This window comes from Hemibagrus wyckioides, linkage group LG05, assembly GCF_019097595.1.
Source record: "Hemibagrus wyckioides isolate EC202008001 linkage group LG05, SWU_Hwy_1.0, whole genome shotgun sequence".
Lineage (NCBI taxonomy): Eukaryota > Metazoa > Chordata > Actinopteri > Siluriformes > Bagridae > Hemibagrus > Hemibagrus wyckioides.
This window is the reverse complement of record NC_080714.1, coordinates 1,254,259-1,267,935: the sequence shown is the minus strand read 5'-3', so window position 1 is coordinate 1,267,935 and position 13,677 is coordinate 1,254,259. Positions and strand designations below refer to the sequence as shown.

Sequence of the window (13,677 nt, the reverse complement as noted above, 5' to 3'; positions counted from 1 at the left end):
CTGTTCAGTTCCTACACTGCTTCTACACTGTTCAGTTCCTACACTGTTCCTAAAGTCCCTACACTGATTTTTACATTGTTCCTATGCTATTCTTACGTTGTTCCTACACTGTTCCCACACTGTTTCTACGCTGTTCCCACACTGTTTCTACGCTGTTCAGTTCCTACACTGTTCCTACACTGTTCAGTTCCTACACTGTTCCTACACTGTTCAGTTCCTACACTGTTCAGTTCCTACACTGTTCCTACACTGTTCAGTTCCTACACTGTTCCTACACTGTTCAGTTCCTACACTGTTCCTAAACTGTTCAGTTTCTATGCTGTTCCTGTACTTTTCCGTTCTGACACTGTTCAGTTCCTACACTGCTTCTACACTGTTCAGTTCCTACACTGTTCAGTTCCTACACTGTTCCTACACTGTTCAGTTCCTACACTGTTCAGTTCCTACACTGTTCCTACACTGTTCAGTTCCTACACTGTTCCTACACTGTTCCTACACTGTTCAGTTCCTACACTGTTCCTACACTGTTCAGTTTCTACATTGTTCCTACACTGTTCAGTTCCTACACTGTTCCTACACTGTTCAGTTCCTACACTGTTCCGACACTGTTAAGTTTCTACACTGTTCAGTTTCTACACTGTTCCTAAAGTGTTTCTACACTGTTTGGTTTCTACACTGTTCCTACACTGTTCAGTTTCTACACTGTTCCTAAACTGTTCCGTTTCTACACTGTTCCTAAACTATTCGATGTCTATGCTGTTCCTACACTGTTCCTAAACTGTTCAGTTTCTATGCTGTTCCTGTACTTTTCCGTTCTGACACTGTTCAGTTCCTACACTGCTTCTACACTGTTCAGTTCCTACACTGTTCCTAAAGTCCCTACACTGATTTTTACATTGTTCCTATGCTATTCTTACGTTGTTCCTACACTGTTTCTACGCTGTTCCTACGCTGTTCCCACACTGTTTCTACGCTGTTCCGACACTGTTTCTAAGCTGTTCCCACACTGTTTCTACACTGTTCCCACACTGTTTCTACGCTGTTCCGATACTGTTCCTATGCTGTTCCCACACTGTTTCTACGCTGTTCCTACACTGTTCCCACGCTGTTCCCACACTGTTTCTACGCTGTTCCTACACTGTTTCTACGCTGTTCCTATGCTGTTCCCACACTGTTTCTACACTGTTCCCACACTGTTTCTACGCTGTTCCCACACTGTTTCTACGCTGTTCCCACACTGTTTCTACACTGTTCCCACACTGTTTCTACGCTGTTCCTACGCTGTTCCCACACTGTTCCTACACTGTTTCTACACTGTTCCCACGCTGTTTCTACGCTGTTCCTACACTGTTCCGACACTGTTCAGTTTCTATGCTGTTCCTGTACTTTTCCGTTCTGACACTGTTCAGTTCCTACACTGCTTCTACACTGTTCAGTTCCTACACTGTTCCTAAAGTCCCTACACTGATTTTTACATTGTTCCTATGCTATTCTTACGTTGTTCCTACACTGTTTCTACGCTGTTCCCACACTGTTTCTACGCTGTTCCTACACTGTTTCTAAGCTGTTCCCACACTGTTTCTACGCTGTTCCCACACTGTTTCTACGCTGTTCCTACACTGTTCCCACGCTGTTCCCACACTGTTTCTACGCTGTTCCTATGCTGTTCCCACACTGTTTCTACACTGTTCCCACACTGTTTCTACGCTGTTTCTACGCTGTTCCCACACTGTTCCCACACTGTTTCTACACTGTTCCCACACTGTTTCTACGCTGTTCCCACACTGTTTCTACGCTGTTCCCACACTGTTCCCACGCTGTTTCTACACTGTTCCCACACTGTTTCTACACTGTTCCCACACTGTTTCTACGCTGTTCCCACACTGTTCCTACACTGTTTCTACGCTGTTCCCTGTTTCCACTGTTTCACAACAAATACAACACATGGAATCTTTAAAGTCACCACAGCAGTGTGAGTTCTGGACTCTGATTGGTGGATTGTTGATTAATTCTCTCAAACTACAGCTCTGACTGTAGCGCAGATTTATATTAATGCACTCTCTCTGATACCTTATAGTTTCCATAGCAACTGCAGTAAAAAGTTTTTTTCTAGTGTTAATGGAAGGAGTCTCCAGTGTCAGAGGTACAGCTGAGGCTTCTGACTAACATGAAAGCTGTGATTAATTTCATTTTTTCTTATTATCTTGAATAGAGAGAATAAAGTTCAGCTGCTGAGGGAAACAGCTGCTATTACACAAGCGACAACAGGAACTCTTCTTTCACAACCATGAAACGTATAAAAAGTATGTGGAGTCGATCTTTAATAAGTATTAAGTCAGTGGTAGATTCCATGGATTGTTTTGTTCATGGTGGCTCGTTGTGTCTTGCGTTCTGTCTGTGGCTCTTCTTGGGATTAACTGCATGTAGTCTTCACTCATTCATGTCCAGTAAGCTCTTTATCCCAGTCAGGGTTCATCCTGGATCTGGAGCCTCCCACAGGAACACTGAGCCCTGGACACCAGTTTATCAGAGCCACCAGCAAACACACACATACACTCACACACACACACTCATTCTCCTGATGGTCAGTGTTAGAGTCAAGGCATTACACCATCTAACAGTCACTAACTAAGTTTGGTGCTCGTTAACGATTCGTTATGTGTTCCCGTGGCGACCGCTCGTTTAGCGTGAAGGGTTCAGAGATGTGATGTTCTCAGTCTGCATGCACTGATACTCTCGAGCACGTTTGATTTTCTGGCTGATGAATCGTGTCGTATGAGATCCACTCGGACACACAGCGAATAAAAACACCTAACGAAAGCCGAGAGACAAAATGGACAATGAGGAGAAAATGTGAGGAAGATTATTTAGGTTTCTGTGAGAAATGATCTGCATGAACTCAAACCCAGAAGGTTGTTAGGAACGACAGAAATAAAAACAAATACAACGTGAGCTTTTCTTTACTACAGTCGCTGCTGGATTGTTTGTTAGGAATCTGAATCAAAATCTGAATTTCTGTAAAAATACTTTAAGACAATTATTCCATTATTCTAATCGTTATATAAATAAATGATTTCTGCCCAGAATAAAGACGGAGAAGATTCTTCTCACTCTGCCTCCAGTCCTCTTTGCAGAACAGACACTGCCTCACAGCCCACGGCTCCCAAACCACTAACATATTCCTCCACATTTCCTCTCATTTCACCTTTTTTTCTTGTTTCTGTATAAAATAGTGACAGTTGTATGGCAGAGAAGCAGGATTTGGAGATCCAGCGTGTTCACTACAGCCACCAAATGAGTGATTAGAGGAGATGAAGGTGGTAGTGGTGGTGAAGTGAGTAGGTCAGGTCCGAGGTTCTGAGCGTCGTACAGGGATCCCTCAAGCTGTGTTTTAACCTGGAGAGATGATGCGTTGTGACCTTGTGCTAATCTGTCCACATCACCCATATGCTGGCTCTTCTAATTAATAAAATGATAATTAATATATAACAAATGTGTAATACTACATTGTGGACTCCTGATCAACACAAAGCTCCTTAAACAGTTCACTGTGCACAAAGCAGCACCATGAAGAACTGGAGTGTCCTGCACAGAGCCCTGACTCAGACTCAACCCCACTGACCACCTACTGAACCTCCTCACTCTCACAACACCAGAGTCTGATCTCACTAATGCTCTTGTAGCTGAATGATCACTAATCCCCACAGGCACACTCCAACATCTAGTGGTGAACCTTCCAGAAGAGAAGTGTGGAATAAACCTGGAAACAGATGTTCAGCACACACATACGGGTGTGGAGGTCAGGGGGGCACTTACTTTAAGCTGTATCGTGTATTTAATGTAATGAAGCACAGAAGATGTTAAACATATTCAAATTATTATTATTACCATCAGCCCTCAACTTCTACTGACCACATCATTAATTATAACAGTCTACATACTGCACCATAACTATAAACTAATACATTGTTCACAATATAATAATGAATAAACTTATAAATAGAAAGATTATACTATATAAAGAATATATTCTGATGTAAAATCATCAAAAATAATTAGAATTGTCAACAAGTGTTCCAATACTACTAACTACAGAAACAAACAAACAAACAAATAAATGAATAAATAAATAAAAATATAAGAAGAAATAAAGTAAGGCAGATGTTGAAATCTTTACACGGTGTTAAATCTGTATTTAAATCCAGACTCGAGTCGCTTCTTCCTCCATGTGCCATATGTCTGTACTGTAACCCCGCCCCCTCAACATCACCCCCCCCACCACTTTGTCCGACCCCCTCGGGGGTACTGAAGCGTCGCGCGCTGTTCCGCGCCCTTACCGGAGCGCGTGGAGGAGGAGGTAGATGTTGGGGTTGTGGGCGTGGTCTTATCGCGCGTTCCCGTTGTATGCCCCGCCCCTCGTGTGTGTGTGTGTGTGTGTGTGTGTGTGTGTGTGTGTGTGTGCGCGCGCTCTCCTGCTCTGCTCTCCGGTGTGAGTCTCCCTCCATGCCAGTCCCGCTCTACTCTCTCTCTTTACTCTCTCTCTCTCTCTCCTCCTCCTCCTCCTCCCTCTCTCTCTCCCTCTCCCTCTCTCTCTGTATCTCTCTATCACTCTCTCGGACCGGACGCACGCGATGGACTCGGACGGCACTCAGAGCGGCTCGGACTCCCCTCACGACCCCTGGTACAGAAATTTTTATTCTCATTTCATTTCCCCCTTTTCATTTTAACCTCCATCCCGGAGAGAAATAATGACGAATGAACGCAAACAAAGGAGCCGAAACGTGCAGCTCACCTCCGAGGGGCTGTGTCTCAATCCTACTGCTCACTCCGCCGAGGGAGCGAGGGCACGAGGCGCACACACTCCTGCTGGGATAAAAACTTATTCAGATGCCGTGCAAAAGTCAATTTCATTGAAAAGTGCACTTGTTGATCCTGTGTGTGTGTGTGTGTGTGTGTGTGTGTTATGTTCCGACAGCAAAATGTTCATCGGCGGTCTGAGCTGGCAGACTACTCAAGGTGAGCGAATAAAGTTTGGGGACAAAAAAAACCTTAATTTCACTAAAACACGGTAATAAAGCTGATTAAGGAACGAAACTGCGCGCGCTCACGATCCCGTGCGTTTTTTGTGAAAAAAAGAATGTTACAACACAATAAATTAATAATAAAAGTAAACAAATCAGTGTGTGTGTGTGTGTGTGTGTGTGTGAGAGAGAGAGAGAGAGAGAGAGAGAGAGAGAGGAGTTTTTTTAATATTCACTGATTTACTAAGCTACAGTTTACTGGAAGATCAGTGTGTGTGTGTGTGTGTGTGTGTGTAACCCAAGGGTTGTGATGCTGTGTGCGATACACAATCGCGTTCTGCTCTTTGTTGAAGTGAAAAGCTCTAAATCCTTCCTGTCATTTGAACTGCTGTGAGTGTGTGAAGATTTATTCGGGAGAAAACACACACTTCCTCCAGGATGTTCTTCATCAGCAGATCATTAGACAGTCATTAAAATCACCTGCAGATTTATTTCATGCCAAAAGCTTTGGAGTTTTTTTTAGTGTAAAATTAGTTTAGAATTATAGACTTGGTTTTATTAGCTATACGCTCGCTCTGTGTGTATAAAATATATTTAGCAAAAAATACATCCGTAGTGAAGAAAGTTCATCCAGAGAAACCAGACGTCTCGTAAAAACGTTATTCTTCATCTGGGAGAAGTTTCTCAGTTTTTAAACACACAACATTTACGCCAGTGATTATAAAATGGATTATTTATCATTTAATTTTTACATACGATTAGTTCAAAAATCAAGATATTTCACATTATTAAACTTCATTCTTTTTTGCTTTATTTTCCAAATATTTTTCATTTCTTTTTCCTAAGCATTTTGTGGTACTGGAAACTTGTTATAATAATAATAATAATAATAATAATAGTAATAATAATAATAATGTTCTTGAATAATTTTATTATTCTGATGTTAGACTCCTTCATCCAGCTCACAGCTGTGTAACAAAACCAAACCGGGTAAACAAGCAGAACTGAAGTGACCTTAAGGTGTAATGTAGCGTATATTAAGAGTTATAACACAAATCACTTCTATATGAATGATGTGTTTTTGTTTTGTGTTTTTCACGCAGAGGGTCTGAAGGATTATTTCTGTAAATTCGGTGAGGTGAAGGAGAGCATGGTGATGCGAGATCCGGTTACAAAGCGCTCCAGGTGAAGCATCAACACTTCATCTGTGAGAAAAAGAAATGTTTTCCGTATTATTATTTCATTTTATTTCTTCTATTTCTCTCCACAGGGGCTTTGGGTTTGTCACATTTGCCGATCAGGCCGGAGTGGATAAAGTTCTGGCTCAAACCCGACACGAGCTCGACTCCAAAACGGTGAGTTTTCTCTTACACACACTGCTGAGTTTTTCCACTATTTTCACTAACAGGGATTTGTGATGGGACAAAAATATCGCCTCAACGCCCAAGGAAGTTTTCTTGCTTTATGATACACGATAAGTCAGGATTTTGATGAACAGAATATCAGAAAGCCACAGTGACACCTTTAAAAAGAGGATTTGAACTGAGAACATTTTTTCAATTGTCTTTTTGTGTCACTCTTATAGGAATTTGTCAGTTTTATAAACTCTGATGCAATGCTGATGTTTCTAAATACGTGTTAGAGTTGCTGTAGTGTTCAATTATAGTGCGTTTTTAGTCCAAATGTGAATAAAATACTTGCATATCTGAGGTAAATGTTAGAGTTTCTGATAGTTTTGTGATGCTAGTAGTGATGTTAGTATAATTGCAGTGTAATTTTAGTCATATTGTCTTTTTTTTACTGATTTTCCCACATATTTGAGGTAACTGTTGGAGTTTCTGATTGTTTCGTGAAGCTAGTAGTAATGCTAGTGTAAAGAAGCTAGTGTAATTACAGCGTCATTTCAACCCTATTGTGTATTGTTTGCGATCTACAAATACATCTGAGGCAATTGTTGGTGTTTTTGATCATTCTGCTATGCTAGTAGTGACGCAAACTGTAATTATAGTCAGATTTGATTTTTTTTACTGATTTACCAACAGATCTGAGGTAAATGTTGCTGTTGATGTTGATTGTTGGTCTCATTTCCACTCTCACACCCTTTACAGATTGGTCTAAAAGACAGGCTACATGCTAGCTATTCATTTTTTAGCCTAAGCGTCACAGGTGTTTGCTAGCGTGCTGTCTGTGTTTCTGAGTTGCTTAGCAGCAATGTTCTCTCAACTTTAACCACTCGAATGTGAGTGCTGAACAGAAGAGTTGTTGACAATAGTGTACTGCCATGTTGTTTATTGTGATATCCATAGCATGTTGTTGTTGTTCTGCTCAGCACTTCAGTGCTCTGCTGCTCTCTCGCCTGTTGTCATGTTACAGATTTTTGAGTTGTGTGTTGGATTATTTCGGGTCTGTAGCCTCAGGTTGTGTTTCCCAGTCTGTTAACTCGGAGTGTACACTAGAGATGTGTTTTTTTCCCCCACAAGCACCTGCAGGAAGATTGGTAGGTTCTGAGAGTTTGAAGTAAAAGGACAAACACAATAAGACTATTTTTGCTCGCTTTCTCTCTCTCTCTCTCTCTCTCTCTCTCTCTGTCTCTCTCTCTTTCTTTGGGGGAGAGACAATAGTCGAGACCTTTAGATAATCTGATATTGCGAATATTCTAGAAAGGACGAACCCGTTGTAAGAAGTGTGTGTGTGTGAGTGTGTGTGTGAGTGTGTGTGTTTGAGAGAGAGAGAGAGCTCTTAGTGCTATTCGAAGTCAAAATCAATTAGGCCCAGATTTGGCCTGGCGTGGAGAGAGCAGGCGAGCGAGAGAAAGAGAGAGAGAGAGAGAGAGAGAAAGGCAGCATTCCCCTCCCTCTGTGAAGTTGTCAGGGAAGAGTTGTGATCGCTATGGTAACCCCAAACCCCGCACGGGATATTTGTCCACTTTCAGCGAGATTGATTTGACCATGTTTCCCGGAGCAGGATGTGATTCTCGCTTCTGTCGCAAAAAATGAGATGTTCAGACGCTTAAAGTTTTGAAACTGTGAATGTAAAGCGTTCGTGAGTGTGTGTGTGCGTCTGTGTGTGTGTGTGTAAGTGGGTGTGTGTGTGCAGGAGCTTTTGTCAGCCTGGGACAATGGCGCCCGTTGGTTGCCACGGTGACCATGGAGTCGCTCCCCCAGGGGGTCGAATAAAGGGAGGGTGAGAGGGAGGGAGCGGGGGATGAGAGGCAGAAAAACTTTCTCATCTCTTCCTGTAAACATCTGAGCAAGTGTGTGTGTGTGTGTGTGTGTGTGGTTAAGGTGTTGTTTGTCAGTGAGAATTCAGGTGAACACTTTCCTCATGTACACTTCACTGCAGACAAACACAGATTTTTGTGAATGTGTGTGTGTGTGTGTGTGTGTCCTGCTGACCTATTTGAACCGCTCTCCAGGATCACATTCCTGAAAACACTCAGATAATCTTTCTGTGTAAGAACACGAATGGAGAGACTAGTGGAGGAGAGAAGGAACACAAGAAGAAGAGGAAGAAGAAGAGAGCGAATGCTGAGGAGAGTGAAGTCGGAAAAGTGAGAGAACATGAAGGAGCGAGGGAACGAGGAAACATGGAGGGAATTAGGAGCACAGCAGAGGGAGAGAACATGGAAGAAAGATTAACTTAGCAAGTGAAAAGAGAGAGAAAGAGGTGAATGATTGAAAGATGGAGAGAACACAAAAAGAGAGGAGACTGGAACAGAGAAAGAGAAAGCAAGGATAAAAGACGAGGGTTAGAAAGAAACAACAGGAGAGAAAAAATGAATACAAATAAAAATGGGGGGGGGAATTAGCATTAGAGCTAATCAGATTTGCGTAAACAGGTTTGACTTTGACACAAATGGACACAAGTGTCCTCATCCAACTGTGTGTGTATGTGTGTGTGTGTGTGTGTGTGTGTGTCTGGGTTCCATCTCCAGTGAAACTGTTTTGGATTTTAGAGTGTTTTAATGCTTTTCATCATCCAGTCCTTAAAACCTTAAAACACACACACATGATGTGTTTTCACTAGCAGGGGTGTGGTGTAGGTGTGTGTGTGTGTGTGTGTGTGTGTGTGTTTTTGCTCAAATCACAGAGGATTCTTATTCACGGTGTGAAGGGGAACACAGCTCGCTTCACACCGCCACGGCCTCTTACACACACTAAACATAAACACACTACACACTGGCATCACACACACACACACACTCAGTGTGTATAATCTGTGTTGGTTTATACTGCAGTAAAGTCAACAGTCGTGTGACTGCAGTGATTCTGGCTGAATGCCAAAGAACAAGTATGTGGATTTTCCTAAAATATAAAACTCTTTTTTTATCCATCCATCCATCCATTTATCCATCCATTCATTCATTCATTCATTCATTCATTCATTCATTCATTCATCTGTCTCTGTGTTTACTCCTAATGGCGCTTGCTGTCCGGTGTGGAGACGTGATTGTCTCGTCTTATCAGGGATAATGTGAGGGGGAATATTTTTTTATTCATTATTTATTTATTTTTTTTTATTTTACGTAAAAAATTTATTTATACATTTGCATTATTTATTATTCAATTTTTATTTTATTGTTCACATTTAATTGAATTTAAATATATATTAATGCATTTTTTATTTATTTATTTAATTTTATTATTTTATTTTATTATTATGAAGGTTTAAAAAATTCTATTTATCAGATTTATTTATTTAAATTCATTTCTAATTCTGTTCCTTTTTTGTTTTAAAACAAATGTATGACCCTTGACCTTTAGCGTGTTTACTCCAGTCACCTGCTGTATGTTGATTGTTGTTTATCCGTGTGTGTGTGTGTGTGTGTGTGTGTGTGTCTCTGACCGTACACAGGAGTGTTGGGACCTCAGGCGTGACTCGAGGTGATTATGTCCAGCCTAGATTAGAGACTTTAGTCCTAAAACCATAGCGTCTGATTTGCTCTGTGCGGACTTAGCCTAGCGTCTTCGCTCTGTTCTGTAGAGAGAGCGCCGGTTTGGGGCGGAGCCGTGGTGGCTGTAGTGTCGGGACGTGCTAGCTCTTTTTAGCGTAGCTTCGCTCTGAAGACTGAGACTAATCTACTAGCGCTGTGCTGCCTTCACCGTCTTCTCGCCCTTTAACCTCAGTACAGCATGATGTAGACTAGACCTGGGTACTAGCGCTCAACTAGAGAAGTTTCTAGACTAATATTGCACAAGTCCAGACAGGAAGCGCATTCAGATTCAGCTTCTTTATATGTTTTCTCTTCTGTTATCTCAAGTTCTGTTATCTCAAGTTTTTACCTCAGAAAAGCAAATCTAGATATCGAATGCTAATAAAAAATACCTCAGAGTTATCAAAAAATCAACTTGGAGTGGCTCTAAATGTGAAGATAATGTAGCTTTTTGACACTAAATTAGCAGTAGATTTAGCATTGACTGCCTAGCGTACATTCTTCCTTAGATTAGCCAAATTTTGGAATCTTGCCCACGGTATTTTGAAGGCTTTAAAAGTTGAACTTTTGAGCAAATTACTTAAATTAATTATCTTTATCTTTATGACTTTAAAGTTAATTATCTTTAATTAAAAGAGCGTGTATAAATTAGCTGTAGCTACTGAGCTAGCATAACATTTAAACCAAAATATGTGAGAATGAATATCTTTAGCTATTTAGGTAGCACGTAAATAGACTAGCTAATTTTAAATATTTTGTTTTGTTTTAAAAACTGTGAAGCTAAGTGTGCAGGTAAAGAAGTAGCTTTAGCTTCCTAGCTGCTGTTTTTCTCATTGGTGAGAAGGATCGAGTTTCGATCTTGAGATAACGGAAGTGAAAATAAAAGAATAATGGTGATAAATATAATGATGGCATGCCCTGCTTTTCTGGACTTCTGTATTCATGTAGCACATCTTGGTCTTGATTGACTGGATCGATTTTCCTGGTGTGTGTCTGCAATCTGCTGAAATCAGCCATGTGGGTGGAGCTTAAGTCGCAATTGAACATCCAATCGCAAAATTGATCCTGTGACATCACCACGCTCCATTTCTTCAGTCTGAGACAATTGCTGGAAAATAAATATTAGCCATATTATCTAGCTATTAGGTTAGCCAGTTACTTAAAAAAACAGCATCGCTAACTAGTTAGCTAGCTAAGCTAACATTCTCTCTTAAGCAGTTAATATATAATGTAAAGTAGCTAGGTAGAGTCTGCTAGCATGCTAGGAAACGTTAGGTAAAGCATTGTGATGATGTAATATGATCAAATTTACGATTGAACTTAAGCTCCACCGCTTGTTGAAGCATTTAAGCTAAAAATCTGTTGGAAGCCATTTTGGGAAAAGAAAATTGAAGGCAGCACCAGAAATGTAGCTTCTGGAATTTCTGTTTTTTTCTTACCAAATTTAATATTATATTTACTTCATAATCTGTAAATGGAGTAGCCTTTACAAGCTACCTCGGTTCTGTATGTGTTTAGCTTCTCTCAGAGAGACAACATTATTTACAGTATTGCCAGCAAACTAGCAAGCTATTCAGTCTGGTTATATTTATAGCCACTCTATGGGGTTTAGCTAGTCAGCTAGCTTTATTTAATAGCTAGTTAGAGTCCTGCATTTAGCTAATGTGTTCAGCCTCTTGATGTTTCCCCAGCTAGCGTATTTACAGCAAAAGTCTAAAGTCCTCAGTAAAGATCCTGAAAGTTTAGATGTTAAATATTTCTGTCAAACACTAAAGTAAACAAGCTAGCTGAATGTTGTGAGAGATTTTTAATCACTAAGATCACTGCTGACTAGCCGGGCAGTGCTGTAGAGTATTAGCATGATTAGCATTAAGGCTAATGATCCCTCAGTGAAGAGTTTGAAATTCAGACACAATTTTTTTTATTATAGATGTTTAAAAATCTCTGAAGTCAAGGAGAAATGCTGAAAGAATAAATAAGGAAAAGAGAAAGAAATAAAAGATGGCCGACTTTCTGTGTGGTAGCGTGTGTGTTAGTGTGGAGTGTGTTAGTGTTTTAGTGTGTGTTAGCTTGGTGTGTGTTACTGTGGTGTGTGTTTGTAATTAGTGTGTGTGTTAGCGTGGTGTTTGTGTGTTAGCTTGGTGTGTGTTTGTTAGCGTAGTATGTGTGTGTTAGCGTGGTGTGTGGGTCGCCGGTTCCTCCTCTTCCCTCTTTTCTTTTTCTTTTCTTCATGTTGCGTTATTATGCGAGGTGTGTGTGTGTCCGAGCGTGTGTGTGTTTGTGTGTGTGTGTGTGTGTGTGACCCCTCTCCTCCACTCAGTGACAGATGGGACTGGCAGCCCCCAGAGTCCCACCGCTCTCTCACTCTCTTTTCTTTCTCCTCGTCTTTTCTTCTCTCCTGGTAACCAGAGAACTTTTTCTACTCCCTCGTCCTCTTTGTCCTCGCCTGTTCACACAGAAACTCTCCCTCTCTCTCTCTCTCTCCCTCTCTCTCCCTCTCTCCCTCTCGCTCTCCCTCTCTCTCTCTCTCCCTCACCCCCTTCTCTCTACCTTTCTCTCTCTCTCCCTCTCTCTCCCTCTCCCCCCCTCTCTCTACCTCTCTCTCTCTCTCTCCCTTGTCTTTTCCCCCTCTCTCATTTTCTCTCTTTCTTTCATAAACTCTCTGGCTCTCTTTTTTCTGTCTCTTCTTTTTCTCCCCATCACTTACCACCTGTCTCTCTCTCTCTCTCTCTCTCTCTCTTTCTCTCTCTGTCTCTCGTTTTTTTTCTCCTGCCCGTTTCTGTTTGTTCTTGTTTTGTTCTTATTCACTTGTTTTTTTCTGTAACCCCTTCTCTTTTTTCTTTCGCTCACTCTCTCTTTCTCTCTGTGTTTAACTTGGCATCTTTTATATCACTCACTTCTCTAAACTTTTCTTTCTTTCTTTCTTTCTTTCTTTCTTTCTTTCTTTCTTTCTTTCTTTCTTTCTTTCTTTCTTTCTTTCTTTCTTTCACCACCTCTTTCTTTTTTTCTCTTTCTTTCCTTCTCTTTGATCTTTATCCTGCTTTTTTCTTCGTGACATTCTTTTTTCTTTCAGTCCTTACTCCTTTATCCCTCTTTTACTCTCTAATCTTTCTTCTCGTTCTGTTTTTTTTTCTCTCGTTAACGTAACTCGGTGATCTTTACATTTTTGGTGTATTTTATAAACACCAGGAGAATTTTGAACAGGTGTGAAGGTGTTTGTTCCGAAGATGATGATGTCATCAGAAGCATCAGCCAATCACAGGCGGTGTTGGGTTACACGTCCCGAATGACTAATTAGTGCCACAGAGTGTAATACAGAGCTATATGCTACTTAGCATAAGATGCTATCTAGCTAGCTTAGCTCTTTGCTAAACTGTTTATGATTGCAGGTCCCAGTAGTGCAGCACACTAGCGTGTGTTAGCGTCCTAGCCAGTGTTTAGTGATTAGCGTTTTACTAACTAGCATGTTAAAATATGCACCTCACCATCAACTATGTATCTGAAGTTAGCAAACAGGTTAGCATAGCAATTCTGTGAAATACACACAAAGGATTTCATTAACGATGATTAGCCACGTGTTTACTCTGTTAACGTTAAGACAAAGTGACGCAGAAATTGAAAGGGATTTAAGGAGGAATGTAGTCACGATTTTGTCCTGTTTTGCTAAATGTTTGTTTGTTTGTTTGTCTGTTTTTTCACTCTTTCTTTAGATCGATCCGAAAG

The 13,677-nt window shown here is 40.9% G+C and overlaps 1 protein-coding gene across 1 annotated transcript in view; it reads left to right on the top strand.

Annotated features, from left to right (window-relative positions):
* Window positions 1-4,498: 4,498 nt before the first annotated feature.
* Window positions 4,499-13,677, top strand: part of msi1b (musashi RNA binding protein 1b) — a 17,757-nt gene continuing 8,578 nt past the window's right edge. The window contains exons 1-5 of the mRNA XM_058390502.1: window positions 4,499-4,681; window positions 4,976-5,016; window positions 6,125-6,206; window positions 6,292-6,376; window positions 13,665-13,677. The exon at window positions 13,665-13,677 is cut by the window's right edge and continues 29 nt beyond it. Coding sequence (XP_058246485.1) covers window positions 4,632-4,681; window positions 4,976-5,016; window positions 6,125-6,206; window positions 6,292-6,376; window positions 13,665-13,677 — 271 coding nt within the window. The 5' untranslated portion in view covers window positions 4,499-4,631. The remainder of the gene's footprint in view (window positions 4,682-4,975; window positions 5,017-6,124; window positions 6,207-6,291; window positions 6,377-13,664) is intronic.